Source organism: Dinoponera quadriceps, unplaced genomic scaffold (assembly GCF_001313825.1).
Source record: "Dinoponera quadriceps isolate SergipeBrazil2010 unplaced genomic scaffold, ASM131382v1 scaffold5230, whole genome shotgun sequence".
Classification (NCBI taxonomy): Eukaryota; Metazoa; Arthropoda; class Insecta; order Hymenoptera; family Formicidae; genus Dinoponera; species Dinoponera quadriceps.
The window spans coordinates 483,934-503,740 of record NW_014559346.1 but is presented as its reverse complement, the minus strand read 5'-3'; the positions used below and the strand labels follow the sequence as shown (position 1 = coordinate 503,740).

General features: G+C 45.3%; 3 protein-coding genes across 6 annotated transcripts; 1 reads left to right on the top strand and 2 right to left on the bottom strand.

Annotated features, from left to right (window-relative positions):
• Positions 1-800: 800 nt before the first annotated feature.
• Positions 801-3,692, top strand: LOC106750311 (ATP-dependent DNA helicase PIF1). The gene is made up of 2 exons (XM_014630568.1): positions 801-965; positions 1,038-3,692. Exon 2 carries the CDS (start codon positions 1,063-1,065, stop codon positions 2,923-2,925), a length of 1,863 nt encoding a protein of 620 aa, XP_014486054.1. The 5' UTR covers positions 801-965; positions 1,038-1,062; the 3' UTR covers positions 2,926-3,692.
• A 2,962-nt stretch (positions 3,693-6,654) lies between these two features.
• On the bottom strand, positions 6,655-14,259 carry LOC106750342. The gene is made up of 7 exons (XM_014630647.1): positions 13,125-14,259; positions 10,187-10,879; positions 9,376-9,612; positions 8,906-8,972; positions 8,665-8,826; positions 8,410-8,515; positions 6,655-8,115 (listed from the first exon to the last, which is right to left on the bottom strand). Exons 1-7 carry the CDS (start codon positions 13,207-13,209, stop codon positions 8,020-8,022), a joined length of 1,446 nt encoding a protein of 481 aa, XP_014486133.1. The 5' UTR covers positions 13,210-14,259; the 3' UTR covers positions 6,655-8,019.
• Positions 14,260-14,341: 82 nt separating this feature from the next.
• On the bottom strand, positions 14,342-19,806 carry LOC106750340 (xenotropic and polytropic retrovirus receptor 1 homolog). Of its 4 annotated transcripts, none has more exons than XM_014630641.1 (11): positions 19,723-19,806; positions 19,291-19,444; positions 18,571-18,839; positions 18,151-18,412; positions 17,665-17,840; positions 17,489-17,590; positions 17,052-17,289; positions 16,763-16,957; positions 16,329-16,498; positions 16,076-16,209; positions 14,342-14,929 (listed from the first exon to the last, which is right to left on the bottom strand). In XM_014630641.1, exons 1-11 carry the CDS (start codon positions 19,789-19,791, stop codon positions 14,692-14,694), a joined length of 2,007 nt encoding a protein of 668 aa, XP_014486127.1. In that variant the 5' UTR covers positions 19,792-19,806; the 3' UTR covers positions 14,342-14,691. The 4 variants fall into 4 exon arrangements, with proteins under 4 accessions (XP_014486127.1, XP_014486128.1, XP_014486130.1 ...); XM_014630642.1 differs by having other exon boundaries at positions 19,659-19,744; XM_014630643.1 differs by having other exon boundaries at positions 14,837-15,026.
• Between the last annotated feature and the right edge of the window lies 1 nt (position 19,807).

Genomic DNA, 19,807 nt, shown 5'->3' with positions numbered 1-19,807 from the left:
GCCCACCTCTTCCCGTGCGTCCATTAACTCAGACAAAATAATTAATTTTTCGCTAACTGTTGCGAATGTCGCAAGACGATACAGGACTTTTATGTTTACCTCAATGTTCTACACTCCTAGGTGCTTTGGTAAGGTTACTTCGGGACATCCTGTATATACGTAAAGTTGACTATTTAGAAAATATATAACATTAAATTATATTGTTATTTTTCTTATATTATTAGGGTAGACTATCTATTGATATTAGGACTATCTATTGATATTTCAGAAATATTACTTAATATTAAATAATATTACTAGAATATTATTAGAATATTACGTCTAATATTCTAAGAATATTCTAAGAATATGCCTGGAATATTACTTGATATTAAATAATATTACGCGTTTGCAGGAATGTATGGACGCATCGACGAGTCACCGACTCTCCACTGAGGCTCAAACGGAAACTGTATCGGCAGAATTAGAAAGTGCCCAGCGAAATAGTTCCCCGTCTTAGAAAATGTACGTAGATGGCGTATCAAACAGTTGCGAAGAGCGGTATCCAACTGGCTAATAGGAACTTATATTTCTCAGCCATTCAACAAGAAGAAGAAGGAAAAAAGCGATATCCTGGCTAATAGGAACCGATATTTCTCGGTCATTCAACAAGAAGATTCAAGAAATATTCCCCTCGAGCGCTCATTAAGGACAATATTATATCTAGAGAAAGTGTCAGGGACCCTAGAAACTCTCTAGCCGACAGCCAATCGGCACACCCGACAAACTCGTACGACGCGTCCTCGATGAACGAGTATCGATGTTTGGAAAAATATCGATGATTTTGCCCGGAAGATTTACGAGAGATCTGGGGAAATCCAGCTTCTGCCATGTGGCGACCCTGACTGGACGCTAAGCTTCGCTCGACTCGCGTGTTGCGTGCGAGCGCCGGCGGAAGTTCGAAGCGTCCCGGTGATTGTATCAAGGTGATATATTAATTAACGGTAAAAGTATATATCATCCTTAAAGTATGCTAACTCGAGACATTCTCCCGCCAGGTAACCACCCCGTCTCTCAAAGGACATGGACTCGGACGGCTGTTCGCTGACGTGCTCCGCCACGGTGGAGTGGCTGAACGCTCAGGGATCCGTTTTGCGGAAGGTGACACACCGGACGGCCACTCTGCGTTTGACGCGCGACAGCAAGCGCGACATATTCATCGACGTGTGCGCGGAAAGGGCGAATACTCGGACGAGACTGTCCCTGAGAGGTGTGTCGGTGTTCAACAAATTCATGACCGAGGGGAAGGCATCCATCAAATTCAGAGAACAAGAGAACTGCACGTTGTTCCTGTCGAACGCGCCCTCCTCCCAGCTGATCAGCTTCCTGAAGACGATTTTCGTCAAGCTGACGGGTCAGGACACGTTGAAGAAGCCCCTGAAGGAGAAATTGCTGAATGTACAACCGGGCAATGCGACCAGCGACATCAGTCCGGCCACAAGCACGGAGGTCAACAAAGCCAGAGAGAAAGCTTTGCTTGCGTCACGTGAGACAGCCACCACTCCGTCACCGGGCTCCGTCAAGAAGAGGAAACACTGCAACGGCGACACCGCCAAGGTACCCGCCGCGAAGAGACTGTACGAGAACCCCACTATGGGTGACCTGAACGAAGAGCAAAATGCGATCTTGAACGCGGTGCTCAACGGGAGGAACGTGTTCTTCACCGGGAGCGCGGGCACCGGCAAGTCTTACTTGCTGAGGAAGATAATCTCGGCGTTGCCGCCGGACGTGACGACGGCCACCGCGAGCACCGGGGTGGCGGCTTGCCACATAGGTGGCATCACGTTGCACCAGTTCGCCGGCATCGGCCTGGGCACCGGCACCATGGAGAGGTGCCTCCAGCTGGCGTCGCGCCCCGCCTCGACCGCGGTGTGGCGGAAGACGAAGCACCTGGTGATAGACGAGGTCTCCATGGTGGACGGCGACTTCTTCGACAAGATCGAGGCGATCGCGAGACACGTGCGTCGTACGGAACGACCCTTCGGTGGGATACAGCTGATCCTGTGCGGCGACTTCTTCCAGTTGCCGCCCGTGTCGAAGAGCACCGAAGCCGGGGGGGCGAAGTTCTGCTTCCAGAGTGAGGCGTGGCAGAAGTGCGTTCACTTCAACTACGAGCTGAGGCGGGTTCACAGGCAGAAGGACGAGGCGTTCGTTAAGATACTGAACAGCATCAGGATCGGCCGGGTGACGGACGAGATCGTGGGTACCCTGAAGGGCACGGCGAAACAGAGGATCGAAGGTAACGGAGTGCTGGCGACCAGGCTGTGCTCACACGTCAGGGAAGCCGATGAGATCAACGAGTTTCAACTGGGCGAGCTCAAGGGTGAGGCCAGGGTGTACACGGCCTTGGATTCGGACGATTCGATGACGAAGGTGTTGGATCAGCAGCTGGGCATACCCGGGAAATTGGTGCTGAAAGTGGGCGCTCAGGTCATGCTGCTGAGGAATATCAACATCACCAGCGGACTGGTGAACGGGGCTCGTGGTGTCGTGGTCGACTTCAGAAACGACGTGCCGATCGTTCAGTTGCGCTCCGGGACGCGCTACGAGGCGAAGATGGAGAAGTGGAGCTTGAGGAGCGGCTCGGGCGTCCTCGTGCACCGGAAGCAGGTGCCGTTGAAGCTAGCCTGGGCCTTTTCCATCCACAAGAGCCAGGGCTTGACCCTGGACTGTGTGGAAATGTGCCTGTCGAGGGTGTTCGACGCCGGACAGTCGTACGTCGCGCTCTCCCGGGCTCAGAGCTTGCAGAGCCTGCGCATCCTGGACTTCGACAGCCAGCAGGTATGGGCCAACACCGCTGTGCTCGAGTTCTACAAGAAGTTCCGGAGAAATCTGCAAGAGACCGAGGTGATACCGCTGGGCAAGAGAATCAAGTCGGAGAAGTGAAGAATGATGTTTTTGTATACATTTTCTTGTATTTATTAATAATCCTTTTCTTTTTTTATATGTATATGTGATTTGTCGGGAGTGAAAGACTTATTTTCGGCACACGCAATAAAAATCGTAGTTTGTAACGTTATGGTAAGGATGTAATTTCGTAAACGTATAAAATAACGTTATATACTGACGATAAGAAATATATATATATATATGTAATATTATTAGATACTCAAGACGCGGCATAGACGGAGTGATTTTTTAAATTTTATATCTCAATTAAAGGAAGTCGATACTTTATTTTTATATCTGTGATGAATGTAAGCGCAAAACATTTTTCTTATTCCCGACATTTTCCATATTCCTAACACGTACGATTTTTTTTTGTTTATGCAGTATAATTTCACGTGTCGTCAATGATAATGCAATTTTGACACTACTTCCCAGCGAGAAATATGCATCGAATTGACATTAAATCGACTTCAAAACAATAACGACAGACATATATTGAACTTCAAACCTTGAAACCTGTCCGTTAGACAGTTATCACATACTTGCATTAGATTAGGCCACTCGGTTATTGGTTAAAGAGATCTCTACATATGACCGTTTTCAATTAATAATAACTCGAAATTTTGCATAGCTTGCAAAATGGTTTGCAAAATGGTAGACTTCTTTGCTCAGTTTAATCCGTTCTACCTTCACATGATTGTGTGAAACATACCAGACACCCTGTATATATGTATAATGAAAATAAAACATGAAAGAGAGAGGGGGGGGGGAGAGGCTAATTATAACAAGTACGATAAAAAATAACGTTCTACTGAGCGATTTTTATTTTTATATTTATTCTACCTGATATATATATAAATATATATTAACGAGAGAGAAAGAAAAGTATTTTTAAAACACCTTTTAATTATATATATATATATATATACACATATATACATATACATATATATATATATATACATACATATATATATATATATATGAAGGAAGATACTTTATTAAATAAACAATTTATTTTAATAAAATCATAATACATTATCTGTGTGTGTAATTTATACTTTATGCTAGTTTTTGATTAGTGTGAAATAGAAATAAAAATATTTATAATTTTTCGCTTACAATTTAAGTAGAGACGGATTTGAGTGTTTGCAGGGTAAAGTACAATTTTAATTGTGATATTGGGATTAAATTTAATTGCAATTGAGATAAATGATTTCCTATTTCCGGGATAGAGATACAACACGCACAATCATGCTATAAATCGCTATCTCAATAGTCTATTTGTACACAAATTGTCCTTTCATAGTGTTCTTTGCTTATGCATTTTAATGTACTGGCGCAATATATATATACATATATATGTATATATATATATATATGTCATAGTATTAGTATAAGTAGATGAAAAACATAGATTCATGCTTTAACATATCGTCACACTCATCTGCTAAGGTACATATTTCATTTGTCCGATAAATATATTAGCGGTGGGAAAAGGAAGAAATCGTTTATATGATGAGATCTCACACCACATATACTTATATTGTCCAGCATAAATGGCGAAATAGAAGGACTCGTAACAGCTATAACGCAAGACAGAGTATACACACACCTCCTATTCGTTTTGCGTTAAATATAGACATCTGATATTTTACTAAAAATAAATAGTAGCTCTGCATTTGACTTAGGATTACAGCGATTCATAAATCCTTTCTTCATACAGCTAACAATGACGATTATCATAGAAAAATAAAATATTGTCCTTTTAAGCCAACGAATACTACACGTATATGTGTTAATGTGTGTGTGTGTGTATGTGTATGTGTGTACGTGTGTTTATATGCACGTGTATATGTATGTAAATTGGAACTGCCGGGAGAACAGTTTCCACGCAGCAAGCATATGTGAGATTTTTGTTTATAAAGAAATATCGTACCTCTAAAAGTATCGTACATGTTAGTGCGAGGAAACATACAACTGAATTTGTATGCTTGCACAGCTCACGCTATTGACTTTCTTATTTCGTTAAAAAAGTGGGACAGATCTCGCGGCAAAACACAACAATTGATTCGAACGAGAAAAGAACATCTGACACAACAGCTCGTTTACACGTTTGAACGAATGTCTTAACACGGATAGAAAGTATCATCGTTCGTCAGCGTATACCCTATAAACGCGTAATGTTCTTAGAATATTATTTGAATATTATTCAATATTAAAATAATATTCTCGTAATACACTTGGCATATTATAAAAATGTTCTTAGAATATTAAAAAAGAAATAAAATAATAATATAGAAAAATATATATAAATAAAAAAATATATATACATATGCACGTAGAGTTGAATATTCAAAAAATATATAATATTACAATGACATTAAATAATATTGTTTTCTTAAATATTATCAGGAGTGGGCATATAACCATCTATTAATATTCCATAAATATTATGTCACGCGTTTACAGGGTGTCGCGAAAGAAGTAGAACCGTGTCGGATAATACGAAAAGACGCAGACGGATCGCTTCCTCCGGAAGATCGAGAGATATTTATATCATTACTCGACTATTTTTCTTTCCACAATGAGAGAGAAGGTAAAATATTATCGCGCGGTTGAAACGGTTTTCGCAAGGAACTCGTCGTTGACGCTCGCCGTTGGATTTATCTCCCTGGAATTAATAAGGCGAACTATAGGATGTAAATGTGCGAACGCAAAGTCAAATTGAATTACGCTTCTTTTTTTTTCACCTGTGTTCCGGCGTTACGACTAATAATACCTCGCAATTCCATGAGGAGACATCGGCGATCGCGTTAAGTAGAAATCATCCGAGCAGATCTATCGTCATCATCATCGTCGTCGCTTTCGTTCCTCGCGTATAAAACGAATGTGTCCGAATGTTTCCGCGAAACGTCGCCTATCACTTACGCCTTTACATACGTACTAAGAGGAATGTAATAAATTAAATCTCTCTCCCCCTTTCTCTTGCGTGACGCATAATTATATAATTATATAATAATACTGCACAACTTTTTTCCCGCCCATATATATATATATATATGGGCGGGATATATATATATATGTCCGATCGATAATAATAATATAAACAGTCGAAACAGCGAGGTGTGTAAACCGTTCCAAGTAAGTCGTACAGTTTCTTGTTTCTTTTTTTTTTACTTTCAAAGGAGTACAGTCAACGGACAAATGGATTCTGGTATACCGCCGTCCGGATGTGCGCGCGTGCCCGGATGTAAGCGCGTAATATTCCTAGAATATTGTATGAATATTATTCAATATTAATAATATTCCTAAATTAAATCATTAAATCATTAAATAATATTACTGTAATATTCTAAGAATGTTATGTAATATTTTTTTAACATTACAGGAATATTTTATCGATGTTGCATGTCCACTTCACACAATATTCCTGGCATATTATAAAAATTCTTAAAATATTAAAAAAAGAATAATAATATAGGAAAAAAAAATATATATATATATGTATAATTTTTTTTAGTATAAAACGTACTTTTACACAAAACTATTTCGACCTTATTTGTATGATAAAACAATTGGTATTGCAATATATTTGAAGTAAAAATTACAATTTTATATATTATATATATACATGAGAGTTGAATATTTGAAAAATATATGTCACAATAATATCAAATAATATTGTTTTTCAAATATTATTAAAAAGTGGACATATAACCATCCGTTAATATTCCATAAATATTACTTAATATTAGATAATATTACTAGAATATTATTAGAATATTACGTCTAATATTTTGAGAATATCCTAGTAACATTACTTGATATTAAATAACATTACGCGCTTACAGGGCATCTGGTGCGCGCGGCCCAGATGACGAGCCGATAGAAAAATAATGACGACGATTGTGCGGCACACCTGCTCCTGCTATGAAAGTACAAACTATATATAGTATGTACGTCGCGACGTTAGAAAACGGGTGTTCTCAGACAGACGCAATTTCCCTCGTCGTCGATTCATCAACTCCGATTCTCTTCCTCCGGATCTCTCCTTCCTTCTTCCCTCCTATCCTCCCTCCTTCCCGATCCTCTTTCCTACGCGAAACCTCGATCGACGGTCTGAACATTTTCGGCGCCAGAAGAACCGGTGCCGATGTCGCAAAAGGAAAGACAAGATAGAAATTACACCGATCAACACGAAAAATTGTATCCCACGTCTGGTCCGTCAATTTTCCTTTATCTTGCGCATGAAAATAACAATTTACTTGCGAATATTTTTTAATATATATACTTCGATAATTTTTCAGTAACTTTCATCAAGTTCATAGTATACCAATACTCGAATACAAGGAAAGTTGAAGTGTACCGCCAAAATTTGACTGAATTTAACTGAAAACCGCGTGAAAACACCGACGGAATGGTAACGAAACGGGATTGATCGGGAGAGAGAATTTCAGTTGAATTTCCATCCAGGGTAAACAGGCTTCGCTTTTCTCCACACGTATCCACTTTCAGTCATCGATGTACGCGCATTCATCGTTAACATTTGCTGTTTTCATATCACGACGACGATATATCGTCAGCAAAGTCTCACCACGTTGGCTTACGTGATCTCGATGATCTCGCTTATCTTAAATTTCTTTTTACACTCCGTATCATCACTTCGACTCATCTCGTAATCAGTTGATGCGAAAGCCCGTTGCTGGCGGTGACTTTCGGCCAATCGATCGTGATGGTTGATCGCGTTATGCCTCCTCCCCCTCCCCCCCCCCTATTTCAGTACGTTCCAAATTCGTTTTGCTTACCACCGTTCCTTCCTGATTACCCAGCGAAAGAAGAACGAAAGAAAGCGACATCGGTCGTTCTCGGCGGCCAAGAGAGATCGGACTGATCGCGCGTCCGCGCTCCTCCTCGCGCCATATATATATAAGTATTAAAGTTGTATACACTCAATATATATATATATATAGGTAAACATTTCCGATATGGTACATTAACAGTGAACTAAGCACCAGGGAAGATACCTCCAAATCGCGCGCGACGGTATATATATATATAATTTTTGTTTTTCTTTCTACTTTACTGAAACTATATGTGGTCCTCTTCTTTGTTGTTGCTGTGCGCCGGCGTCGCCGGTGTCGGGTCGTCGTGGAACATCGGGTTCTTCACCTCCATCTCGCCCGTCTTCGTCAGGGAGAATTATCGTACAGATCGAATAATATTACATCACGCGCGTAAGATCGGAAAACTATTAGATGTAATAAAAGTTAATGAGTCTACGAAAGAAAAAAAAAAAAAGTAAAAAAGGTTCGGTGCCTTTCAAGCGCGATTTCGACGTTTATTCACGAAGAAACGAGTGACCTGTTAATCTTCGAAATAATCCGACAATTAACGACAATTAAGACCCAAGAGATACCGGGATTCTAAGTGACCGTTGTGAATCGGTGGTTGTTTACCGTAAAATGGAGACTCACTCACCGAAGCAAGTCCCGGACACTCGTAAACGGTGTAGTCGCCCTCCTCGTTCTCCTCGTCGCTCTCCGCTTCCGAAAGCGAGCCCGGATCCCTCGTTGCAGAAGTGCGACTGCAAGGAAATAGTGATTAGACTTAGCGTTAAGTAATTCATAGTCGGGACTTTGAACACGCGTACGATCGGCTCGAAAGCTCGCTCGAATGCCGCTTTACTTCAATACAAAATGACGGGAAACTCGGGGGACACCCCGGTGGACTCACTTCTCCATAGCGATGATTTGTTGCTTCTGGTGCTGGAAGTGGTACATCTGAGCGGACTGGGCGAGCCTCTGGTCGCCGGACGGCGACACGTCCTTGTTCGGCCCGGTCACGCCGTATGCGGGGTACTCGATGTCCGCCGCGGCTTTCGCGCCGCGTTGCAGCCTGCGGGAGGAAAGTGAGGGGGGCAAATCATGGAGAAGTAAAAAACGCGAGCAGCGGGCTGTAATGTAATTGACATTACCTGCACCACGTCAGGCTGATCAATACCAGAGCGAACATCGCTGCTGCGCTGCAGCCGGCGACGACGGCTGAAAACGCGTACAAATTCACCTTCCGTTTGATCGCACCGCTCCGTTTAACCCGGGGGTCATCTCACGCTACCCCCCAGCGGTCAGAAAAAAAATGAAACGTCGCGGTGGACTTTTGTTTCCCCTAGTTTTTTTTTTTTTCAAAAAATAGCGAGTAAATCTATATTTACAATACGCCGGGATAATAATAAATCATAGAGCAATCGATGATACGCTATATTTTGTCGATAATAGCGGTTTTTAATTGGGGGCTCCAAATGAGTCCGGGTGATCGTTTACGTTAAAAGGAAAACAAAGAAAAAACACGATAAGGTGATCATTCCCGGGCAATAAAATTGACGACGTCCCTGGTAGCAACGCCCCGCCTGATAATCGTAATCTCGCCCCGATAAGTGACGCTCACCGATGAAATAAATGTCGCTGTTCAAGTCTTGATTCACCGGCGTCATCAACGGATGACGCGCCGCGGAGCTTTCCTGCTCCTTCAACGTGTCGACCGCGATCAACAAGTCCTTCGACGTCTGCCGGCTCGGTTCCCGCACGTTGTCCTCGTGTTTCGTCGACACTCGCCCCTCCTCGTCCTCGTCCAACGCTTCTTCCTCGTTCGGGTCGGGCGCTCCGTCTCGCCCGTACGACTCGTCTACAAAGTTTCAACGAGGGAAGCTTCAACGTGCTTGCCATTCATGCTCCCCGAGAAGCGAAGAAAGGAAGGATAAGGACGGCTATTGAAAAGCACCTGTGGGGGTCAGGCTATTATCGTTAAAAACCGGCGGCTAAAAATAAGCGAGAAAAGGGCTCGTCGGAGACGTTTGCGCAACCCGACGACGCTGGTGCCCCGTCCGGGACTCTAACGAGGGTGACGACGGGGAGGGAGCGAGTCAACTCGCATCTACTTGATTTCTCGAAGCTCCGAAGGAAACTCCGGACTTTCGAATTCCGGCGATTCGACGCCCCGGAGGTGCGCGCTGAGAGAGAAATCCAGTCGCTTTCCGGGGACAACAATGTCCCATTTTCATTTTCAAAATAGCCGAGAAAAACTATTTCCCGAGCGAACTGTACTATAAGTTACACTATAATATAACAACTGACACTAGAGTAAATTACTATAATATTAACGAATTAAAAACCAATGAAATGATCGACAGTGTAGTATTAACGACTAATAATAGTATTAATGAGTAAGTTTCGGAGACAGCAGCCGCTGACTGACTCACCCAACGAGAAGGGCGCGTCGCTGTAGTATCTGGGATCGTTCGGCCTCACGGCGAACGGATGCCTGTCGTCGAGATTCGGCTTGTCGAACCGGTACGTCACCATCGCCTCGTCGATCGCCGGCTGCGCCGGTGCCCCGGTGCTCCGGTGACCCCCGCCGCCACCCTCGTGCAGCACGATCGCGTGGTCGCCCTCCATCCACTTGCCGCGGAAGTTCAGTATCGGCTCCTCCTCACCGTCCGCGAAGACCCGTCCGTACTGGCCGAGAACGTCCCCGTAAACCTGACCGTCGTCTTCGCTCGCCGACGGCTTCATCTCCGGATAGCCGACCTTCACGCCGTAGTAATTCACGAAGTGATCCTCCCCCCCGGACGATATGATCTCGTCGATCGGGTTGTACTGGTGATGGTAATGCCGATGGGGCCAGGTTCTCAGCTTCTGCCTCTCCCTGCTGCGCAGACTGTCGAGGGTGCTCTTCTTCAGCACCTCCAGCAGCTCGTGCTGCTTCTGCCGCCGCTGCTGGTCCGCCTCCTCCATCTGGCTGACTCCGTTGTGCTTCTTGTGCATCGAGCGGAACGACGACGCCGGCAGGTGCGACGGCAGCAGGTACTGAAGGTGCTGAAGGCGCTGGGCCTTCAGGTAACGGGCCAGGTACTTGGCGAGCGCGAGGTCCTCCGACGTCTCCGGCAGCGCATCTAACGCGTAACGCGACCTCGATTATTGCGTGTTCAGGGTGTTTATAATGTACGGCGAAAACTCATGGCCGTTGCTCCGCTCTACCTCACCTTGAATGCGAGGGATTCGTTAAAAGTCGAGCGATCGATGCGAATAGTGAAGTAACGACGGGATGATCGACGAAGGGAAGTTTACTTCAACAACGAGTGTTCAAAGTGACGTCCGTTGACGTTCGACACATTTCCGTCGCAACATTCGGGAAGACTCCATCCGAGGATGTGTTACCCTCCGGTACTCCTAGTGATTCCAGAAACGTCGCATCGATCGCCCGACTTTTTCACGAATTTCTCGTATTCAAGGTCACGTGAAGGTCACAGTGTTATACGTCGCTCGATTCGTCTCAGCCTCCGAGAATAAATATGGTACCGCGAATTTTGCCGACGAATCTCGCTGATTCTGCAACCGTCGCACCGGGATAAGATTCGCAGCTCGCGATTCGCGCTTTTCTCGCGAATTTTGCATTCGCCGAAATTAGGCGAAATGATCTCCGGACGGAAGTTCGCAACGTCGCTGCGCTCTGCAAGTCGCGTCAGCGCTGAACTTGTTGCATAACTGAAGCGCGACGTCGCGAATTAAGCGGCCGCGTCGAATCGCGCGGTTGGACATCGCCGGCCTGAAACTGTTATTATCATTTCCTGCCGGCATTTCGTTCGCCTGCAAATAAACTTCCTGCGGGCGGGAGATATGCGCCGTGTTCTCCGCAATAAACACCGCATAATCACCCACACGCGTCCGCTCGAAACCGCTCGCCGACGACGCGCGCGATTCGACTCTCCTGAAAAAAAAAGACATTATCACGCCCTGGCGAAGATCGATTGATTTTTCACACCACCGACAATTTTCTCAACTAAATCTCGGGGAACAACCCGGCAAGTTTACCCTCCACCCTCGAACTTTCTCCTGACCTTTAAAATTCCAATTATCCGATGCGCCCTAAAGGCGGAAAGCAATTCCTCCTGGAGGAAGTATGCAGGAGTTCGTCCCGAGTTACCTTTCTCGCCATTTCTCCGGCAATTTTCCGTGAAACTTTCGACGCTAATTACGTAATTATTTTTCACCTTATGCAGGGTGTCCGAAACTAATCTCGGTTTCCCGTGGTGTGCAAGTAGAACGGGTGAAACTGAGCGGAAAAGTCCTATATCGTTTTGCAAATAAACACGCAGGATTTCGAGTTATCAATGATTGAAAATGGTCATATTTGTGGAGGCTTCTTTAATTAATAACTCGACAGTGCGCGTGTTATTTGCAAAATGGTGAAGAACTTTCTCGTTCCGAGTGGCCTGATCTACAAGTATATGACAATTGTTATACCTAACGACAGACATCAGTATACTGAACTTTGACCTTTGAACCTTGAACTTATCGTTAAGTACAATAGTTGCCGTATACTTGTAGACTAGACTATCCGGAACGGAAAAGTCTCTCACTTTTGCACATAACACGCAAATTGCTGAATTATTAATTAAAGAAGCTTCCATATGCGGCCATTTTCAATCACCGGTAACTCGAAATTTTGCGTGTTATTTGCAAAACGGTATAGGACTTTTCTGCTCAGTCTTTGGGAGATCTTTGAGAAATTCGTTCCACCTGGGAACCTCTCGACACCGCTGGACTTCCACTTCGGACGATACGTTCGGTTCACAACGGAACTGAGGAAGAAACAAACCAACAACAAACGCGACGATATAACGATGCGTTGGTTATCGTCTGCCCGACAACACGCACGTTTCTCTCCTGCGGTTTCTCTTTCCCACTCTTTACACCGCATCACCGAAAAAGGCCGAATTCCATCCGAAAAATCGTCCAACGTGGAAGCGACTCTCTCCACCGTCGCGCGATTTTCACATTTTTCTCCCCATCCTCGAACCGACCGGGATACCGGAAACCGGCCGGGATTCGCACCAGGAGACATCCCTTCCCTACGAGGACATCCGTGGGATCCGCGCGGAATCGACGCGGAATAGACGCGGACGTCGACTTCCTTACGTGGATTCGACGTGGACGTAACGTAGAAGACGTCTTCGTGGGGTGTTTGGACGCAAGGTGACGTTGGAGTGGACCCTGAGCGTTCGTCGACCCTGAGATCGGGACACCGAAAGATCCCGGAAGGGTCCACCCAGTGTATCCGCTTACGACGTCGTTCCCACCTGCGGACGTTGTTGCCGGAGTACTCCGCAGCGCACAAGCTGCAGCGCGGCTACTCACCCCGGTAGAAGCCGAGCTCGCCGGTGGAGAGGCTCAACAGGAGCGGCATCAGCATCAGCCAAGCGCAGCCCCGATGAGAGAGCATCCTCTCGTCCTCCTCGTCGTCCTCCTCGTCGTCGTTGCTGCTGCTGCTGCTGCTCGGCCGCTGCTGAAGATGTCTTCGCGCACCGACCTTATCGCCGTTCTTTTCGCATATCTATATGTGAGTCAGAGAGAGAGAGAGAGAGAGAGAGAGAGCACGTCACTTCATTCAGGGGCGGACGACGACGAGTTTGCGCGCTCGGCGTGCGCGCGACTTGCCGTTCAATCAATAAACCGGGGAGCCCAGCAGCGCGCGAGTCGCCCTTCCACCGGCGGCTCCGCGTTACTCCGCGTCTCGTTCCTCGAGCCGACCGTCCTCCACCTCTTCCTTCGCTTCCTCCTCCTCCTCCTCCGTTGTCGTCGGCGGTCTTTTCCTCCCGCTCCTGCCGTCACGCGTCAGCCGGCGATTAGCACGAGAGAACGCACTATTAAGCGCGTCGTTATTAAGCAACAACGCCACGTGCCACCTCCACCCCACGCCCGTATCGACACGTGAGAATTTATTCCGGTTACCAGGTCGGTCCCGACTTGGCGCGCCCGAGGACGTTCACCTCTCGATGCCCCGCCGGTGGTCGCTGGTGGACACTGAAAAAAAAAAGGATTTTGGTATCAAGTACTAAAATTTGATTGAATATTTGCAGGCCAGACATCTGTATTATCGGCGACCAGGTGATTTTTAGTTCCATATGCTGTATATATAACAGTATTATAATTCCGTATATTTAGTACACGGGACTATAATTTGGTTGCAGTAATCGGACATTTGGTCGGCAAATATTCAGCAAATTTTGGTAGCTGTTACCGAATCCTTTTTCCAGTGTGATACTGACTGACGGATCTGCGATGCGTGCCCGGGAAAAAACGGTCGGGAAATGGCAGACTTTATGTCGTCGATGTGTTTCTACAGGCTTATATTGCGAATAATACGAGTCACAGAGTCAACTTCTTGTTACTTAGATTAGATCTCTAAATGTCCAAATGAAAGGTACACACCGGGTCCCGTACAGTAAAAGAAATCCACCGCGACGTGAGTCTCATTTTCCGACCGCTGGGGTATGAAACGACCCCAGGTGAGACTATTCCCGCGTGTCCCTCCGACGATAAGTTCAGCTTAAACCGAAATCATCTTCTCAACCTGATATCATAAACATTTTATTTAGAATCTGTGAGTACATCAGTTCCCGAACATTCGTGACGCAGTCTTTCTTTTGATTTGCACGTACCATCGCAACCCTGGCGAATAATTACATCGATTCGTTACACTTACAGACGATCGTAATCTTTAATCACATCGAGAGGCTATAAGACGCTGAAATTATAACGTCTCGCGTACAGCAACATTGAACGCAACAGCTGATACATCCCGATGACATGCTGAAATCCTCGCGCAATTCCCTCCTGATTTCAGTTGGGTCAGCTGGATGACTTTCGGAGGTCGGAGTCGGGGGATCACTAGGTGATCGATTTTCTTTTTTTCTTTTTTTGCTTAACTATCGTCCATCAGCGACTCGCCCATCAGCAGCAGCCGGATCGGCTTGCGCTTCTCCTCGACTTTCTGCTTCTTCCGGCGATTGATCACACCATCGACGGAGTCCATCATCCGCAGGATCTGCGTCTGGTCCGAGCAGTCGGCCGGCGCGACCGAGATGTCCCGCACCGCCCTGAATTTGCCGCAGTTGTTCAGGTGCTCGTTCTCCAAGCGGAAGAAGTTCCACACGAAACGCCTGCGACGAAGGAGAGGGAAACGAACAACCAGTGAAATCACCAACTGCCTCTTCACTCGAACACCGCGTGTTGCCTTTAGTCCCGGTCTACGATAGGCTACGATTTAAGTTTAGACTTAAGAAATTGACCAATCACAATCGATCATTCTTCTATAACTCGCTTGTGATCGGTCAATTTCTTAAGGCTCAGGGCTTAAAGCATCTATTGTAGATTAAGAGATGTGGACTAAGAGATGTCTTAAAGGCATCTAAAAGGCGTTCTACTGTTTTTAGATATCCCTCAGACGTCTTCGAGAGATCCTTGAAAAAATTCATTCTACCTGGGAAGTCACCTTCGACTTTCGACGATCATCCACTCCATTATTATGTACAGAATGCGGTCGAGATCAGAACACTGGGAGTAATTTCAACGGTGCGAGGGATATTGCGTGCAAAACACGAGCTCGAAGGCTCCACTTGCACCAAGTCCGGTTAACTCGACTGACTGATTAACTCAACGGAACCGACCAATTGCACTGATCGGTTTAGCCAATTGGCTAATGCGATTGGTCAATCTTCGTTAATTTAATCAGTCGGTTAAGTTAACTGGAGTTGGCCGTAAAGATCACCGAACTCTGATTAATCTAATCTACAACTGTCCGTTTCAGCCAACACTGATTAAGCTTTAATCTGATTTGAAATCTTGAAAGAGAATTTCAACTCAGCTTAGGGTTTAATCGACGTTGCTGGAAACGAGAGCAACAGGTTCGTCAAACTCCGATTAATTGAATCGACGATTTAAAATTGCCATCGGCCTCAAATACTACTCACTCTATCTTGCCAACGCGGATAGAAGTTATTATTATTAACATTTCGATCATTGTTGAACAATGAGTTACGGGAAATTAGCGCCGGCGATTTCTACTATTCGTCGATTAATTTAATCCGATTTTGTGCGTGCACAAATCATCATCCAAAGTATTGATATCTTGCGAAAAGAGCACAACAACAACAGCAACAACAACGAAAATCGACAGTCTGCATTCGCCGAGCCTGATTGCGTAAAAATTCCGCGACATTTTGACAAACAGCATTCGCCACATCGATATCGATTCCGGCACATTCCACACGTGCACACGAATTTATCGAATCGAAGCGTGCATTCACCTGAAGACCTCCAACGGGGCGACTATAGAGACCATAAGGTCCGCGTGAACGTATCCTATTTCCGTCAGAGACAGGGAAAACGCCCATCCGAATCGCAAGATAAAATCTTCGACTATCGCAAAGTAATAATAATACTGCAAAGCGGAGAAAAATGTATTGTCGACGGGTTGAACGAACGATAAATGTGTATTATGTGCGTGTCTGATTTTGTTTTTTTCTTCAACGCGAGTCTGTTAGAGAAGAGAGAACTCACGGGCGACGAATAAACGATCTCTTCCCTGAGAAACTTGTTCTCACCGGCTCTACTGTCGAACAGGCCCCAGTCCAGCTTCACGTCCCACGTGTACGTGAAGCAAGAACTCACCACACTGACCGTCAGCCACAGGTAGAAGTACGGATTATCCGTGGACAGTGCGTAGTAGTCTGTTTTGTAAAATATGTATCTCACATAAAATTATATATATATATACACACGATAAAATTATGTATATATATATACATATGTACACGATTATATATAAAAAACAGAATACAGTAGGAGCTCTCTCGAGTGAAACCTCCCTCGAGTGGACCCCCCTGTGAATGTCCGTTAAACCTTTTCGCGACGAACGGGCATCGCAGTGGCCGCGAAAGGGTTAACCGAGAACACAGCCAACAACTGTCGACACGACTGAGCGAGGAAGTTACTTGAGTTCCTCAGGTGCAGATAAGAGAAGATAACCACGAAGAAGCTTGTCGCGTACTTCACCGCGTTCACCAGGTGCGGGAAGCCCTCCTTGGTGTCCCGATAACGCCTGAGGCACTGGGCGAACCGGAACCACGCCGGCAAACACGCGACGACCGGTCTCAACGATACTTCACGCATTATGCAGGTCTCCGCGTCTGCTCGAACGGAAGAAGCGAAAGTACGAATATATATACCAGCTGCAGGCATATGTCGGGCCAAGGTGACGGATAACGAGCAAACCACGCTTACCTGTGACATCGGTCCACGAAGAATTCTGTATGTAGAAGCAGACGAAGTACTGAAAGTCCAGGAAGACCGTGTGAAGGGAGTTGAGCTGATCGGCGAGCCAGAAGTCCGCGAAGTTCACGTAGAAGAAGGGCGCGCAGAAGACGCGACCCAGGACACGCAGCGTCCAGAACCTGGCCTCGTGCCGCAGCGTCTTCGTGGGATTGAACAGGAACAAGGCCAGCAGCGCGTAAAACAGCACCTGCGAAAGGCTGGAGTGAGACCTTCTCGAGGCGAAGAGCTCGTTTTCGTTTTTTCATAACCCATCGATCCTGCGCTCCTTGGAACAGATTTCTACGGAGGCAGGAAGAAGGTGTATCCTCCGCGTTGGGAAAAATCAATAAATAAATCAATGTCGCAAGTTTGAGCGCCGATCGTGCTTGGGACACGCTTTGTATTACCGGTTGGACAAATGGCGGTATGCGCAGCGTGTCGCTGAAGAGAAAGCCCAGAATAGACATGGACCAGACCAGGCCGAGTATAGCCGCCACCTCGATAATATGCTGAAAGTGCAAGTACACATGCGTGATCCATGTTTTACTTATAGACCACGATCCATAGAACGTGAATTTGATACCTGCTCCGACAAATGATTACGCGGGTCAAGCTCGAATATCAGCACGTGATTCACGCCGGAGGACCTCCAGCCGTAAACGTTGACTCCCATGAGAAAGAGGAATTCGATCATGAGGAGTGGCCCGCGATAAATCCGACAGAGCACCCTCCAGTTGATGTTGTTTTTGTATCGCACGGCTGCAACGACGACGTTTCATCAATACAGTGCGCGCACAAAGTAGTACACAGGTGGTGTGTCCTCGGAATAATTAGTTATTATCGGATAAAAAATTAAAATTAATTTAACCTTTAATTCGATCGTTATTCTAAATAGTTCTTATTAAGAAACTGTCATTTGAGCAGAATTTGGCTGAACCGAGAAGCCGAGCCATTCGTTATCGAGAATCCCCCGCACTCCACGTGCGATTATTCTGATATTACGGGGGACACCCGGTATAAGGTACTATTCCACGTCGCAGAGAGGAGAGAATATGTGTGCTCCGCTCACCGGATATCACCACAGCTATAAAAAGTATGATGAACGCGCCGGAGAAGAGGCCGACTTTGAAAGTGATCCACGGCGAGAGGTGTTCGCCGAGCGGCGGCACCCTCAGCCGTTTCATCGCCCGTTGACGGTCACCCTGTTCCAGATCCCGCGTGAACAGAGTCTCGGTTTCCGTGATCAGCCTGTCTATGTCCGTGCGAGTGTGAAAGATCGCCGTGTCGACGTGCTCCGCCCGCCATTTCGCCCCGATGTCCACATTCAGAAGCTGCAAAATGTCATTGCCTCGTGTATCCCTGCTATGGAAATGTCATGCTGAAAATCCTGCTTTTCAATTATTCTTACAAATTTTTCTATTCAAGCTCTTCGATCGCATGTTTACAATGCCAATTGAATTCGTTGCATTTACTAACGCTCGCTACGTACTTTGTCGTGCTTCTTCAGGATTTTCCGGAATCCGGTGAAATTCAGATCCTGATAATTCTGCAGGAGAATCAAGGAAAGGTAGAACTCGGAGAACGCCCACTTCAACTTCTGCAGTTTGCCCGCCGACACCGGCTTTTTGTGCAGGATGTGACTGCGATAGCGTGACGCCTTGTGATCATCGCCGGTCTTAGCGTCCTCGGAAACCGACAAGATCTCGCTCAGCTCGCTGTTGAGAGTGGCAAATCTGCGTGTCGCTTCTGCCAGCTTCTCTGAAAATACATGATATCATTTACTTTTACTCGCCTCAGCATCTATTAAAATCTCTTATCCTCTACTAGTAGTTTCTCTACTGTATTATCTCTCCCGATAGAGTTTTCAGTTAAATTTCATTTATAGCTTTCCCTTAATTTTCCTTATTTTGAAGATATACTACGAATCTGACGGACGGTGAGATGAAAGTCATTGATAAACTACTGAAACATATAATAAAAAATATTTCGAGATAAATAATTGTCATCATAAAATTCAACGTAACGCTGCGAAATACAATGAAAATTAAAGTGTAATTCTGAAAAGCGATAAAAGAACTTATGAAATGTTAGATATCACGAAATTTACTGAATTAAAACCGCGTGTGTATCAATGAAACAGGACCAATCGAGAGAGAGAGAGAGAGAGAGAGCATCTCAGCAAAATACCTCCATCAAAGGATAATCTTACCGGAATAGAAGGTGTTTATCTTGGTGAGTTCCTTGTCGCAATATTGGAAAAACTTCTCGTCGAATTTGCTGAAGTAACTTTCCAGTACGTGCGTTTCGCTCACGTCTGCCGACGGAGCTTGCTCCACAGCAACGTACAACAGAGCTTTCATTTCCTGTGACAGAGTAATCGAAAATGATCAATTTTACCGAATAGAAAAGAAACGAATAGTTCCTACAGACAGTATAAATAATATACATATAAAAATTCTGTGTATGTATATATGTACATGTGTGTGTGTGTGTTTTATAAATATTCGTAGATGCAGTATACATATATATATGACATATATGTAAAATATACATAAGACATAGATGCAAAATACGTACGAAACACGTAAATAGAAAATATACAAAATATTGTATACGGAATTGTCCCATCTCGAGACTGCACCTCGTAGTTGATGTACTGCTTTCTCCATTCCGGCGTAATGTGAGCGCTCAAATGCTCGGCGAATTTCATGCTTGCTCGCCTCGTT

Excerpts from the sequence above, each read along its gene's own strand:
- LOC106750342 (XM_014630647.1), bottom strand. The coding sequence starts at position 13,209 with ATGCTCTCTCATCGGGGCTGCGCTTGGCTGATGCTGATGCCGCTCCTG. Across the intron at positions 10,880-13,124 it reads CGAGCTCGGCTTCTACCGGG|ATGCGCTGCCGGAGACGTCG; the intron begins GTGAGTAGCCGC and ends GTTACGCGTTAG. Across the intron at positions 8,973-9,375 it reads CAGCGACATTTATTTCATCG|CCGTCGTCGCCGGCTGCAGC; the intron begins GTGAGCGTCACT and ends ACGCGTTTTCAG.
- LOC106750311 (XM_014630568.1), top strand. The coding sequence starts at position 1,063 with ATGGACTCGGACGGCTGTTCGCTGACGTGCTCCGCCACGGTGGAGTGG.
- LOC106750340 (XM_014630641.1), bottom strand. The coding sequence starts at position 19,791 with ATGAAATTCGCCGAGCATTTGAGCGCTCACATTACGCCGGAATGGAGA. Across the intron at positions 18,413-18,570 it reads TCCTGAAGAAGCACGACAAA|CTTCTGAATGTGGACATCGG; the intron begins GTACGTAGCGAG and ends GACATTTTGCAG. Across the intron at positions 16,499-16,762 it reads TCTGCACCTGAGGAACTCAA|ACTACTACGCACTGTCCACG; the intron begins GTAACTTCCTCG and ends TTTACAAAACAG.